The sequence below is a fragment of the Cherax quadricarinatus genome, chromosome 5 (genome assembly GCF_038502225.1).
Source record: "Cherax quadricarinatus isolate ZL_2023a chromosome 5, ASM3850222v1, whole genome shotgun sequence".
NCBI classification, from domain to species: Eukaryota; Metazoa; Arthropoda; class Malacostraca; order Decapoda; family Parastacidae; genus Cherax; species Cherax quadricarinatus.
The window spans coordinates 31,046,708-31,060,002 of NC_091296.1; the positions used below are offsets into that span (position 1 = coordinate 31,046,708).

General features: G+C 43.5%; 1 protein-coding gene across 1 annotated transcript in view; it reads left to right on the forward strand.

The window, feature by feature from the left end:
• The window catches only part of LOC128684661 (uncharacterized), a 299,231-nt gene extending 286,749 nt beyond the window's left edge, over positions 1-12,482 (forward strand). Inside the window, exons 7-10 of the mRNA XM_070104531.1 lie at positions 3,424-3,670; positions 4,006-4,230; positions 10,953-11,169; positions 11,891-12,482. Of these exons, the coding sequence (XP_069960632.1) occupies positions 3,424-3,670; positions 4,006-4,230; positions 10,953-11,169; positions 11,891-12,065 (864 nt within the window). The 3' untranslated portion in view covers positions 12,066-12,482. The remainder of the gene's footprint in view (positions 1-3,423; positions 3,671-4,005; positions 4,231-10,952; positions 11,170-11,890) is intronic.
• Positions 12,483-13,295: the final 813 nt, after the last annotated feature.

The following is a 13,295-nucleotide window of genomic DNA, read 5'->3' on the forward strand; positions in this document are numbered from 1 at the left end:
CCAGGGAGGTACTACCGTCCTGTGGTAGTAGGTTGGTAGACAACAGCCTCCCAGGGAGGTACTACCGTCCTGTGGTAGTAGGTTGGTAGACAGCAACCGCCCAGGGAGGTACTACCGTCCTGTGGTAGTAGGTTGGTAGACAACAGCCTCCCAGGGAGGTACTACCGTCCTGTGGTAGTAGGTTGGTAGACAGCAACCGCCCAGGGAGGTACTACCGTCCTGTGGTAGTAGGTTGGTAGACAGCAACCGCCCAGGGAGGTACTACCATCCTGCCAAGTGAGTGTAAAACAAAAGCCTTTAATTGTTTTACATGATGGTAGGATTGCTGGTGTCTTTTTCTGTCTCATACACATGCAAAATTTCAGGTACGTCTTGTTACTTCTACTTACACTTAGGTCACACTACACATACATGTACAAGCTTATATATACACACACCTCTGGGTTTTCTTCTATTTTCTTACTAGTTCTTGTTCTTGTTTATTTCCTCTTACCTCCATTAGGAAGTGGAACAGAATTCTTCCTCCGTAAGCCATGCGTGTTGTAAGAGGCGACTAAAATGCCAGGAGCAAGGGGCTAGTAACCCCTTCTTCTGATACATTACTAAAGTTAAAAAGACACACTTTCGTTTTTCTTTTTGGGCCACCCTGCCTCGGTGGGATACGGCCAGTGCGTTGAAAGAAGATCTATATCATCCACGCTATTTTTACCCTGAGCGCTAGCTATAACATGTGCAGCTCTAGGGAAGTGGCAGGCCCAATGGGACATACAAACGAGTAACAGGCTATTACGGGTTTAGCAGAACGTGGGTGTTTGGCGCTCCTCTTGACACAAGACTCGTTACTGTGAGACACTTCTCTATAACTAAAGAATGAATGTCATATACACCTCACTAGTGGCCACCAGCTTCTGGGTGATCATGCCCCTCTTGTGTGCCCCGCCTGTGTACCCCTCTTGTGTGCCCCTATTGTGTGCCCCTCTTGTGTACCCCTCTTGTGTGTCCCTCTTGTGTGTCGCTCTTGTGTGTCCCTCTTGTGTGTCCCTCTTGTGTGTCCCTCTTGTGTGCTCCTCTTGTGTGCCCCTCTTGTGTGCTCCTCTTGTGTGCCCCTCTTGTGTGTCACTCTTGTGTGCCCCTCTTGTGTGCTCCTCTTGTGTGCCCCTCTTGTGTACCCCTATTGTGTGTCCCTATTGTGTGTCTCTCTTGTGTGTCCCTCTTGTGTGTCCCTCTTGTGTGCCCCTCTTGTGTACCCCTATTGTGTGTCCCTCTTGTGTGTCCCTCTTGTGTGTCCCTCTTGCGTGCTCCTCTTTTGTGCCCCTATTGTGTGTCCCTCTTGTGTGTCCCTCTTGTGTGTCCCTCTTGTGTGTCCCTCTTGTGTGTTCCTCTTGTGTGCCCTTCTTGTGTACCCCTATTGTGTGTCCCACTTGTGTGTCCCTCTTGTGTGTCCCTCTTGCGTGCTTCTCTTGTGTGCCCCTATTGTGTGTCCCTCTTGTGTGTCCCTCTTGTGTGTCCCTCTTGTGTACTCCTCTTGTGTGCCCCTCTTGTGTACCCCTATTGTGTGTCCCTCTTGTGTGTCCCTCTTGTGTGTCCCTCTTGTGTGTCCCTCTTGTGTGCCCCTCTTGTGTACCCCTATTGTGTGTCCCTCTTGTGTGTCCCTCTTGTGTGTCCCTCTTGTGTGCTCCTCTTGTGTGCCCCTCTTGTGCACCCCTGTTGTGTGTCCCTCTTGTGTGTCCCTCTTGTGTGTCCCTCGTATGTGTCACTCTTGTGTGCCCCTCTTGTGTGCTCCTCTTGTGTGCCCCTCTTGTGTACCCCTATTGTGTGTCCCTATTGTGTGTCTCTCTTGTGTGTCCCTCTTGTGTGTCCCTCTTGTGTGCCCCTCTTGTGTACCCCTATTGTGTGTCCCTATTGTGTGTCTCTCTTGTGTGTCCCTCTTGTGTGTCCCTCTTGTGTGCCCCTCTTGTGTACCCCTATTGTGTGTCCCTATTGTGTGTCCCTCTTGTGTGTCCCTCTTGTGTGTCCCTCTTGTGTGCCCCTCTTGTGTACCCCTATTGTGTGTCCCTCTTGTGTGTCCCTCTTGTGTGTCCCTCTTGCGTGCTCCTCTTTTGTGCCCCTATTGTGTGTCCCTCTTGTGTGTCCCTCTTGTGTGTCCCTCTTGTGTGTCCCTCTTGTGTGTTCCTCTTGTGTGCCCTTCTTGTGTACCCCTATTGTGTGTCCCTCTTGTGTGTCCCTCTTGTGTGTCCCTCTTGCGTGCTCCTCTTGTGTGCCCCTATTGTATGTCCCTCTTGTGTGTCCCTCTTGTGTGTCCCTCTTGTGTGCTCCTCTTGTGTGCCCCTCTTGTGTACCCCTATTGTGTGTCCCTCTTGTGTGTCCCTCTTGTGTGTCCCTCTTGTGTGTCCCTCTTGTGTGCTCCTCTTGTGTGCCCCTCTTGTGCACCCCTGTTGTGTGTCCCTCTTGTGTGTCCCTCTTGTGTGTCCCTCGTATGTGTCCCTCTTGTGTGCCTCTCTTGTGTGTCCCTCTTGTGTGCCCCTCTTGTGTGCCCCTATTGTGTGCCCCTCTTGTGTGCCCCTATTGTGTGCCTCTCTTGTGTGCCCCTATTGTGTGCCTCTCTTGTGTGCTCCTCTTTTGTGCCCCTATTGTGTGCCCCTCTTGTGTGCCTCTATTGTGTGCCCCTCTTGTGTGCCCCTATTGTGTGTCCCTCTTGTGTGCCTCTATTGTGTGCCCCTCTTGTGTGCCTCTATTGTGTGCCCCTCTTGTGTGCCCCTATTGTGTGCCCCTCTTGTGTGCCTCTATTGTGTGCCCCTCTTGTGTGCCCCTATTGTGTGCCCCTCTTGTGTGCCCCTATTGTGTGCCCCTATTGTGTGCCCCTATTGTGTGCCCCTCTTGTGTGCCTCTCTTGTGTGCCCCTTTTGATTCTTATTATCAAGGTCCCTGAAGGGAAATTTTAGGTGATTTGTTTAGTATTATCCAATGTGAGTTTTTAAATGATGGAATTTGAAAGAATTATTGTAGTGTCCGTGTGAATATTTTATACAAGCGAGTTAACTGGTGTGGTATGTGTGTGTCCTCTCTAGTAGCATAAGGTGCCACAATTAATACCATGTGTGTGCCCTCTCTAGTAGCATAAGGTGCCACAATTAATACCATGTGTGTGTCCTCTCTAGTAGCATAAGGTGCCACAATTAATACCATGTGTGTGCCCTCTCTAGTAGCATAAGGTGCCACAATTAATACCATGTGTGTGTCCTCTCTAGTAGCATAAGGTGCCACAATTAATACCATGTGTGTGCCCTCTCTAGTAGCATAAGGTGCCACAATTAATACCATGTGTGTGTCCTCTCGAGTAGCGTAAGGTGCCACAATTAATACCATGTGTGTGTCCTCTCTAGTAGCATAAGGTACCACAGTTAATACCAGAGTGTTCAACAGGTGTGGTTCAGCAACAGACGTGCCCGCTGGCGGAAACAAATGACAGGGCAGGGTATGGGAGTAACTGCACTCAACGCCCTGGCTATGAGTACCAACTATCCCGGCACTCTACCCCCAACCCTCCACCCTGCTACCAGTGCCCAGGCACCCATTGCGTCTGCTGGTGTTGCAACACCCACCAACACCATGAGTGCACCACACCACAACTACCCCACCCACGACCACACCAGCGTCCACCAGACTCACGGTAAGCTCACTCTATACTTCATATCACATCATCATGTCTCCAGTACTTATCCATCTCTAAGTAAAGTCGCTTGTTGCTTCTGAAAGACTTGGGTTCAAATATTTACTGCTTTCCTAGCTTTTTGTGAATTTTTTTTTCACTACGAAATTTATTTTTGCTTGCGAATATTGGGTTAAAAATTTATAAATTCTTTGAAATATATACGAAATATTTTCTTGTATATAACTCTGAAGTATCTTTCAGTCCACGTTTTCTTCACAATATTTCAGAAGCACACATTCTTAATTATATTTTATAATATGATGAGGGAAACTTTCCCTTCCCATTTTCGTCAGGAGACTCGAACGCTTGGTCGAGAGCCGCCCTTATGAACCAGCAGGTGTCAGTAGGTAGCGGTAACAGCGGTTCAGCAGGCGGGATGGCCGACGGCAGCCTACAGACCAACCTACAGACCAACTCCCAGACTAACCTACAGAGTCAGATGATGTCCATGCTCTCCAGTAACACTAACGCCGCCTCCATCTTCACCTCCGGCAGTCACGGCTCCTTCCTCCAGTCCGGTGAGTTCTTAGTGTGTCACCTGCGGACACACATCCTCCTGGTATCCCTCGTCTTACACTAAATACTCCCGCAATCAAATGCTAAACTTTTATAATGTATAAATAAATTGATTACATTATCCGCCAACAAGATATTATTCATTCAGAAAAACAATGGCGTTAAGTATGCTAAATCCGACCTTCTGATAAATTTATCAGTTAAATATATTGATATGTACTACTACCTCTGCTCTGCTAGACCGCCACGTACTTACTACCTCTGCTTTGTTAGACAGCCACGTACTTACTACCTCTGCTTTGTTAGACAGCCACGTACTTACTACCTCTGCTTTGTTAGACAGCCACGTACTTACTACCTCTGCTTTGTTAGACAGCCACGTACTTACTACCTCTGCTTTGTTAGACAGCCACGTACTTACTACCTCTGCTTTGTTAGACAGCCACGTACTTACTACCTCTGCTCTGCTAGACAGCCACGTACTTACTACCTCTGCTTTGTTAGACAGTCACGTACTTACTACCTCTGCTCTGCTAGACAGCCACGTACTTACTACCTCTGCTCTGCTAGACCGCCACGTACTTACTACCTCTGCTTTGTTAGACAGCCACGTACTTACTACCTCTGCTTTGTTAGACAGCCACGTACTTACTACCTCTGCTTTGTTAGACAGCCACGTACTTACTACCTCTGCTCTGCTAGACCGCCACGTACTTACTACCTCTGCTTTGTTAGACAGCCACGTACTTACTACCTCTGCTTTGTTAGACAGCCACGTACTTACTACCTCTGCTTTGTTAGACAGCCACGTACTTACTACCTCTGCTTTGTTAGACCGCCACGTACTTACTACCTCTGCTTTGTTAGACAGCCACGTACTTACTACCTCTGCTTTGTTAGACAGCCACGTACTTACTACCTCTGCTTTGTTAGACAGCCACGTACTTACTACCTCTGCTTTGTTAGACAGCCACGTACTTACTACCTCTGCTTTGTTAGACAGCCACGTACTTACTACCTCTGCTTTGTTAGACAGCCACGTACTTACTACCTCTGCTTTGTTAGACAGCCACGTACTTACTACCTCTGCTTTGTTAGACAGCCACGTACTTACTACCTCTGCTTTGTTAGACAGCCACGTACTTACTACCTCTGCTTTGTTAGACAGCCACGTACTTACTACCTCTGCTTTGTTAGACAGCCACGTACTTACTACCTCTGCTTTGTTAGACAGCCACGTACTTACTACCTCTGCTTTGTTAGACAGCCACGTACTTACTACCTCTGCTTTGTTAGACAGCCACGTACTTACTACCTCTGCTTTGTTAGACAGCCACGTACTTACTACCTCTGCTTTGTTAGACAGCCACGTACTTACTACCTCTGCTTTGTTAGACAGCCACGTACTTACTACCTCTGCTTTGTTAGACAGCCACGTACTTACTACCTCTGCTTTGTTAGACAGCCACGTACTTACTACCTCTGCTTTGTTAGACAGCCACGTACTTACTACCTCTGCTTTGTTAGACAGCCACGTACTTACTACCTCTGCTTTGTTAGACAGCCACGTACTTACTACCTCTGCTTTGTTAGACAGCCACGTACTTACTACCTCTGCTCTGCTAGACGGCCACGTACTTACTACCTCTGCTTTATTAGACAGCCACGTACTTACTACCTCTGCTCTGCTAGACAGCCACGTACTTACTACCTCTGCTTTATTAGACTGCCACGTACTTACTACCTCTGCTTTATTAGACTGCCACGTACTTACTACCTCTGCTTTATTAGACAGCCACGTACTTACTACCTCTGCTCTGCTAGACAGCCACGTACTTACTACCTCTGCTCTGCTAGACAGCCGCGTACTTACTACCTCTGCTCTGCTAGACAGCCACGTACTTACTACCTCTGCTTTGTTAGACAGCCACGTACTTACTGCTTCTCCTTTATTAGACAGACACGTACTTACTACATCTGCTCTGTTAGACAGCCATGTACTTGATACCTCTGCTCTGCTAGACAGTCACGTACTTACTACCTCTGCTGTTAGATAGATACGTACTTACTACCTCTGCTCTGTTAAACAGACACGTACTTACTACCTCTGCTCTGCTAGAGCCACGTACTTACTACCTCTGCTCTGCTACTACTGCCTCTGCTTTGTTAGACAGCCACGTACTTACTGCTTCTCCTTTATTAGACAGACACGTACTTACTACCTCTGCTCTGCTAGACGGCCACGTTCTTACTACCTCTGCTCTGCTAGACAGCCACGTACTTACTGCCTCTGCTTTGTTAGACAGCCACGTACTTACTGCTTCTCCTTTATTAGACAGACACGTACTTATTACATCTGCTCTGTTAGACAGCCATGTACTTGCTACCTCTATTCTGTTAGACAGCCATGTAGTTAGTACCTCTGCTATGTTAGAGTGACACATACTTACTGCTTCTGCTCTGCTAGACAACCACGTACTTACCTCTGTTCTGTTAGACAACCACGTTCTTATTATCTCTGCTCTGTTAGACAACCACGTACTTACTACCTCTGCTCTGTTAGACAGCCACATACCTCTGCTCTGTTAGACAACCACGTACTTACTACCTCTGCTCTGTTAGACAACCACGTACTTACTACCTCTGCTCTGTTTGACAACCACGTACTTACTACCTCTGCTCTGTTAGACAACCACGTACTTACTACCTCTGCTCTGTTAGACAACCACGTACTTACTACCTCTGCTCTGTTAGACAGACACGTGCTTACTACCTTTGCTCTATTAGACAGCTAGACACGTACTTACTACATCTGGTCTTGGAATTGCCGTAAGTTTTGCCCTTCCCCAAGGTATTAGTCGTGTTGATGTTGCGAAAGAGTGTTAAACCATACCACGGATAAGGCTTGAACTCGCGGTTAGTGAGTCGTGAAACACCAGACCGACAAGTTAGCCACTGGGCCAGCTGGCTGCAATAAGATTCATCCAACTTGGTATATTTATACACCAGGAAGGCTAGCATAGGCACATTTCTATGGTGTATGAATGTTGGATGAATCTTATTGTAGCCAACTGGCCCAGTGACTAACGCATCGGTCTGGTGTTTTACGACTCACTAACCGCGAGTTCAAGCCCCATCCCTGGTATGGTTTGTTTTCAATCGTGTCATTACGATTTCGTGAGTCGCAAAAGAGGGTTGTTTATGCGGAGAAAACACATGGCTAAAGATGGCATTCGACTCTTGTGCCGTAATAATTGAGTATTGATGTTGAGTTAATTTAGTTTCCAGAGACTATCTGTTTGTTCTACATGGAGGCGTAGAGCGCGGGGGACCTTCTACATGGAGGCGTAGAGCGCGGGGGACCTTCTACATGGAGGCGTAGAGCGCGGGGGACCTTCTACATGGAGGCGTAGAGGACGGGGGACCTTCTACATGGAGGCGTAGAGCGCGGGGGACCTTCTACATGGAGGCGTAGAGCGCGGGGGACCTTCTACATGGAGGCGTAGAGCGCGGGGGACCTTCTACATGGAGGCGTAGAGCGCGGGGGACCTTCTACATGGAGGCGTAGAGCGCGGGGGACCTCATAGACACATCCAACAACGTTGGACGGAACATTTTATCAACCTGTTTCACTGTCCCAGTATTCTTAAAGACAATAATTATAACTAACCTTTTCAATATACCTGGTAGGCTAGCTAGATCTTTATTCTAGAATACAACTAACAGATTTTTTTTTTTTTTTGCCCTGGGAAGTACTTCCCTGGGTTTAGTCCTGTAAACAGTTGTCCTGCCCGACATTATTACATCCTCAGCAAATTCCTTGGGGTATCTCAGCTTTGTGGCTGTACTGAATATCTTACCAAGTTTATCATCTATATATCCATCAAAGCAAATACTCAAAACACTTCTGTTATTCATAGTTTCTTGGTTGGAATAATATTAAATGTACGACAACACAGATGATTGTACACAAGTACGACAACACAGATGATTGTACACAAGTACGACAACACAGATGATTGTACACAAGTACGACAACACAGATGATTGTACACAAGTACGACAACACAGATGATTGTACACAAGTACGACAACACAGATGATTGTACACAAGTACGACAACACAGATGATTGTACACAAGTACGACAACACAGATGATAGTACACAAGTACGACAACACAGATGATAGTACACAAGTACGACAACACAGATGATTGTACACAAGTACGACAACACAGATGATAGTACACAAGTACGACAACACAGATGATTGTACACAAGTACGACAACACAGATGATTGTACACAAGTACGACAACACAGATGATAGTACACAAGTACGACAATACAGATGATTGTACACAAGTACGACAACACAGATGATAGTACACAAGTACGACAACACAGATGATTGTACACAAGTACGACAATACAGATGATTGTACACAAGTACGACAATACAGATGATTGTACACAAGTACGACAATACAGATGATTGTACACAAATAACCAGCACATAGATGATGAAACTTACATCCATGTTTTGGTCTGACTTGTACCATTAACTAGTCACACACAAGTGCCAAAGAAAGGGAACTAGTATATAGTATATATACCAAAGGGGGGGGGATACAGAGCAGGGAGTAGTAGGACTACAGGAGGTAGTAATATAATAGAATAAGTAGTAGTAGTAGTAGTAGTAATGTTAGTAGTAGTGACAGTGAAGATGATCTAAGAACAAGCCATTAAAAACAAAAAGAAACAGTGCTGGAGTACTAATGGCCCGCGAGGGAAGGATAAAAACCCAGGGAGAAAAACCTCATAGGTCAAAACCCACCTAAGAATAGTAGTTTGTTATCCATTTCATGGTAAACTGTGAACTTGATTGAAGGTAAGACACATAGGCAGCAGTTAGGCAACTTTATTCCGAAACGTTTCGCCTACACAGTAGGCTTCTTCAGTCGAGTACATTAAGCAGGCAGGAACAATAGAGATGTGAAGACGAAGTAATCAGTCCATCACCCTTAAAGTCGTAGACTTGAGGTTGTCAGTCCCTCAGCCTGGAGAAGAGTTCTGTTCCATAGTCTGAAACAGTCTGAAGACCAAGCGACAGTGTGGAGATTTATATACTGTCGGAAGGAGAGGTATATAAGTCAGTTTGGCTAAAGTTAAAATCTCCCATTAGCAATATTTTCAAATCTAGATGACAAAATAATTTTGTTCCAAAAATATTTGCCAGATCACTATCTAGATTTGGGGGGTTTGCAGATCACACCTAATTTTGTAGCTTCCAGTGTCTATTGTGTCGGTGACGGCGATTAGCGAGACTTCCAGACATCGTCGGCGTCTAAGGTCTTGTCCCATGAGGACGAGTCGTGCCTCGCTAATTGCCGCCACCGACACAATAGAATGTAACACTGGAAGCTACAAAATTTCAAAAACATTAGCATACATGATACTTAAGCACCACCAACCCAACAACACAGGAGTCACATGATCTCATCGTCTACCCGTCCTCATCCCAACATGGCATTCATCAGGTCACCATGCGTCACTCACACCTCACTCTTCAGGTCACCATGCGTCACTCACACCTCACTCTCCGCCTAAATATAATGTCTTTCTACCTCTGTATGTTAGAAGTGATCAAGGTCCCAGGACCGAAACGTTTTCTAGTGTTTGCTTACATGTCTTTCTAAACCAAACTAAAGTTTGAAACTTACTGACCTCTAGACAAACTGAAGTTTGGAACTCACTGCTTCAGTCTATGAGAAGGCTAATAATAATAATAATAATAATAATAATAATAATAATAATAATAATAATAATAATAATAATAATAATAATAATAACAATAATAATAATAATAACAACAACAATATTACTTTAGTTCAGCATGATACAATGTTTGTACAAAGGTGAATGACATTTAGGTGTACATGCAGAAAGTGTCTTAATATAGAGAGCATTGCAGGCAAACATAAGACTAACTTAAGATTAGTGAGGTAATAACAATATGAGCAGTTTTATACATACAGTCACATAAGTGAGTGTAAGTAAGAATTTATGAATTACAATGAATGTAGAAAGGAACACTGTAGTAGGCCTATTGGTCCATATTAGGCAAATTTTTCTCAAACCCACACTAACAAAAATATTTGAATAACCTTTTTTCAATGGTATCTAAGGAATAAGCTTACTAAGTCTTGTACATGTTCCACTCATATCCAACCTTTCTGACTCATTTATTTAACCTATGTCTGAAGCCTCTCAAGGTTTTAGCTTCAATAACCCTACTAGGCAGAATGTTCCACTCATCGATTACTCTATTTCCAAGCCAATACTTTTCTATATAGTTTCTAAATCTAAACCTATCCAATTTGAATCCATTTTTCGAGTTTTTTTCTAAGAGGGATATCCTCGGGATCTTATTTATATCTTTGTTTATTCCCATCATCAACTTATACACTTTAATCATGTCTCCCCTTAATGTAGTTGAAGAGATTTCAATCTTCGTATGGAAGATTTCTTATGCAATAGATTAATTTTGTCATTCTTCTTTGAATGTTTTCTAGTGAATTTATATCCATTCTGTAATATGGAGGCCAGAACTGAACGAGGCCTCACTAATGTAGTATAACCCCTGAATTCCTATTGCTTATACTGCTTGACATAAATCCCAGTAAGTAGGGAGCCAGCAGAGTAATGTGAGGTTAACCAACAGGAGGTTGTGGGTCTGGCTCTGCTGGTCTCCTGGGCACTCACGGAGGCTCGGCCTCCGACTATACCGCCGCCTCCGCCAACGGTCTGGCGGCGACGTCAGGCGGACACCACCACCACCAGCACCTGCACGGTGACACTTGGTCTCCAGCTCTCAAGTCTGGCGACACCTGGGCTTCCCACCACCACCACGCACACCACATCCCTTACGACAACTACAGGTCTGTGACACCACCGTGTTTATGTTGGTAATGTGTACCCAAACAAGGTGTCTTCAGGTTCGTAGTTACTTCCATCCATGTTTTACATATTAGCACCCCTGCAACGAGGGGTGATATGATGGTGTGAAAACCTCTGACTCCAAGAAACTGGAGGAGTCCTCTCCTTCCTTGGGTCAAAAATTATTACCTTTCATTTTCCCAGGCGCCGTATGACCACTACAATGTTAACTGATGTTCCAGTAGTAATAGTATTAGTAGTAGTAGTAGTAGTAGTAATAATAATAATAATAATAATAATAATAATAATAATAATAATAATAATAATAATAATAATAATAATAATAATAATAATAATAATAATAATAAATAAATAAAAATAATAATAATATGTATTGACATCTTTTCACTTATGTACATTCTGTTCATGCACACCTATATATACACTTCCCTGCTAATATTGTTCACAAACTGTTCTTGTACAACCGTGAACACTATTCCATGCTGTCTTGCGCTCAGTCACTCTCCTTGCACAGCTACTCAGTTATACTTTATACATCGAGTGTTCTCCCTCATCATTCATGTTCCATATTGTGTTGCAACATCACTACAAATATTTCAAATCTATAAGTTTTTCTCTATGATTAATATTATCACGAGTTAAATTATATTTTGAAATAATTTGTTATAACTTGAGCACCGACTGACTTTCACTTATTTACAGCACCATGATGAGTGGCAGTGAGATGCTGATGAGCAGTCAGCACTTCCCAGTGGAGAGTATGAAAACTGCGGCTGCGGCCTTCCACTACCCAACGCAATACACCGCGGCCGCAGCAGCCGCCAATTTCAACCAGCAGCTGCGGCACCATAAAGGAGCACCTTTACCACTCTTCTAGCACTCGTTAAGAGATGGAGGTAGTAGTTGTGGTGCGCACCTAATGTATACTGCCTCCCGTGGGTGCTAGGTCGTGCACCTGCGTACAGGGAACTGCCTCAACCACTATGCTGAAATACGCATGACACAATATGGTGAAATTAACAAATTACTTAAAGAATCACTGGGTCTGGACGGCTCTCCTAGGGTAGGTTGTAGTCGCTTCCGGAGGACACCAAGTACTGTTGACACATAACATTGTAATAATTCTAAAGAAAGAACGACTTATGTGGATGCTCTGTAGTGTCTACGTCACTTGTAGAGCTCGGGAGGATATTTATGATTGAAACTGACTTGAGTTAGTCGCTACAGATGCAAAAATCATAATATTTATGATGTAGAGAAGGTATTTTTCGTAGCAGAAAGATCTTTTAATTATACCCCAACTTTTTTGTAAAATTCATTTAAACATTTTTTATATTTCCCTTATTATTATTATTATTATTATTATTATTATTATTATTATTATTATTATTATTATTATTATTATTATTATAAAACTTTCAACTTTGTTTTTATGGTGAGATTCTTATTCTGATGCAAAACTCTGTAATATTTTTTTTCCTTTGTCGTGTATAATTTAAGTTAGGCAATATTATTTTATAAATAGTTTGAGTGTTATCAGTGTTGAGACAACTACTGCTTCATGTACCTACAACTTGAGGTGCAGCATCGCTAAACATTATAAACTCACATAACGAAACTGAATTTCAATATTTTCCTCTCTTTAAAATGTGTTTTAGGTACCATTTAGTAATTGCTGCCAATGTTCACTCCATCCTACTAATCAGTATTTCACTTCGGTTAAGAACGTCAAATATGTGACTGATACTGTTAAGAAAACTTGATTTTGTGGTTATTGTCTCGTGTGTTGGGCGGCTCTGTCTCTCTTTTGTCTACAAGTGTTAACACTCAAGGGAATTTATGTATTAATGTGTTTATTAGTGTAACATATGTTATAATTGGCTAAATTTTGTTTATAAACAACAATCTAACCTAACCTACCTATCCTAGCCAAGTTAAACCTAAACTATGCTAACCTATTCAAACTAAAGTTTACCCAACCTAATTTAACTAAATCTAACTTGGCTTAACCTAACCAAACAAACCTAACCTAATTTGAAGAACGTATGTTAATATATTTACTTAAACACTTATGTAGAAAATGGATGGTTTTTGTAGATATATATAT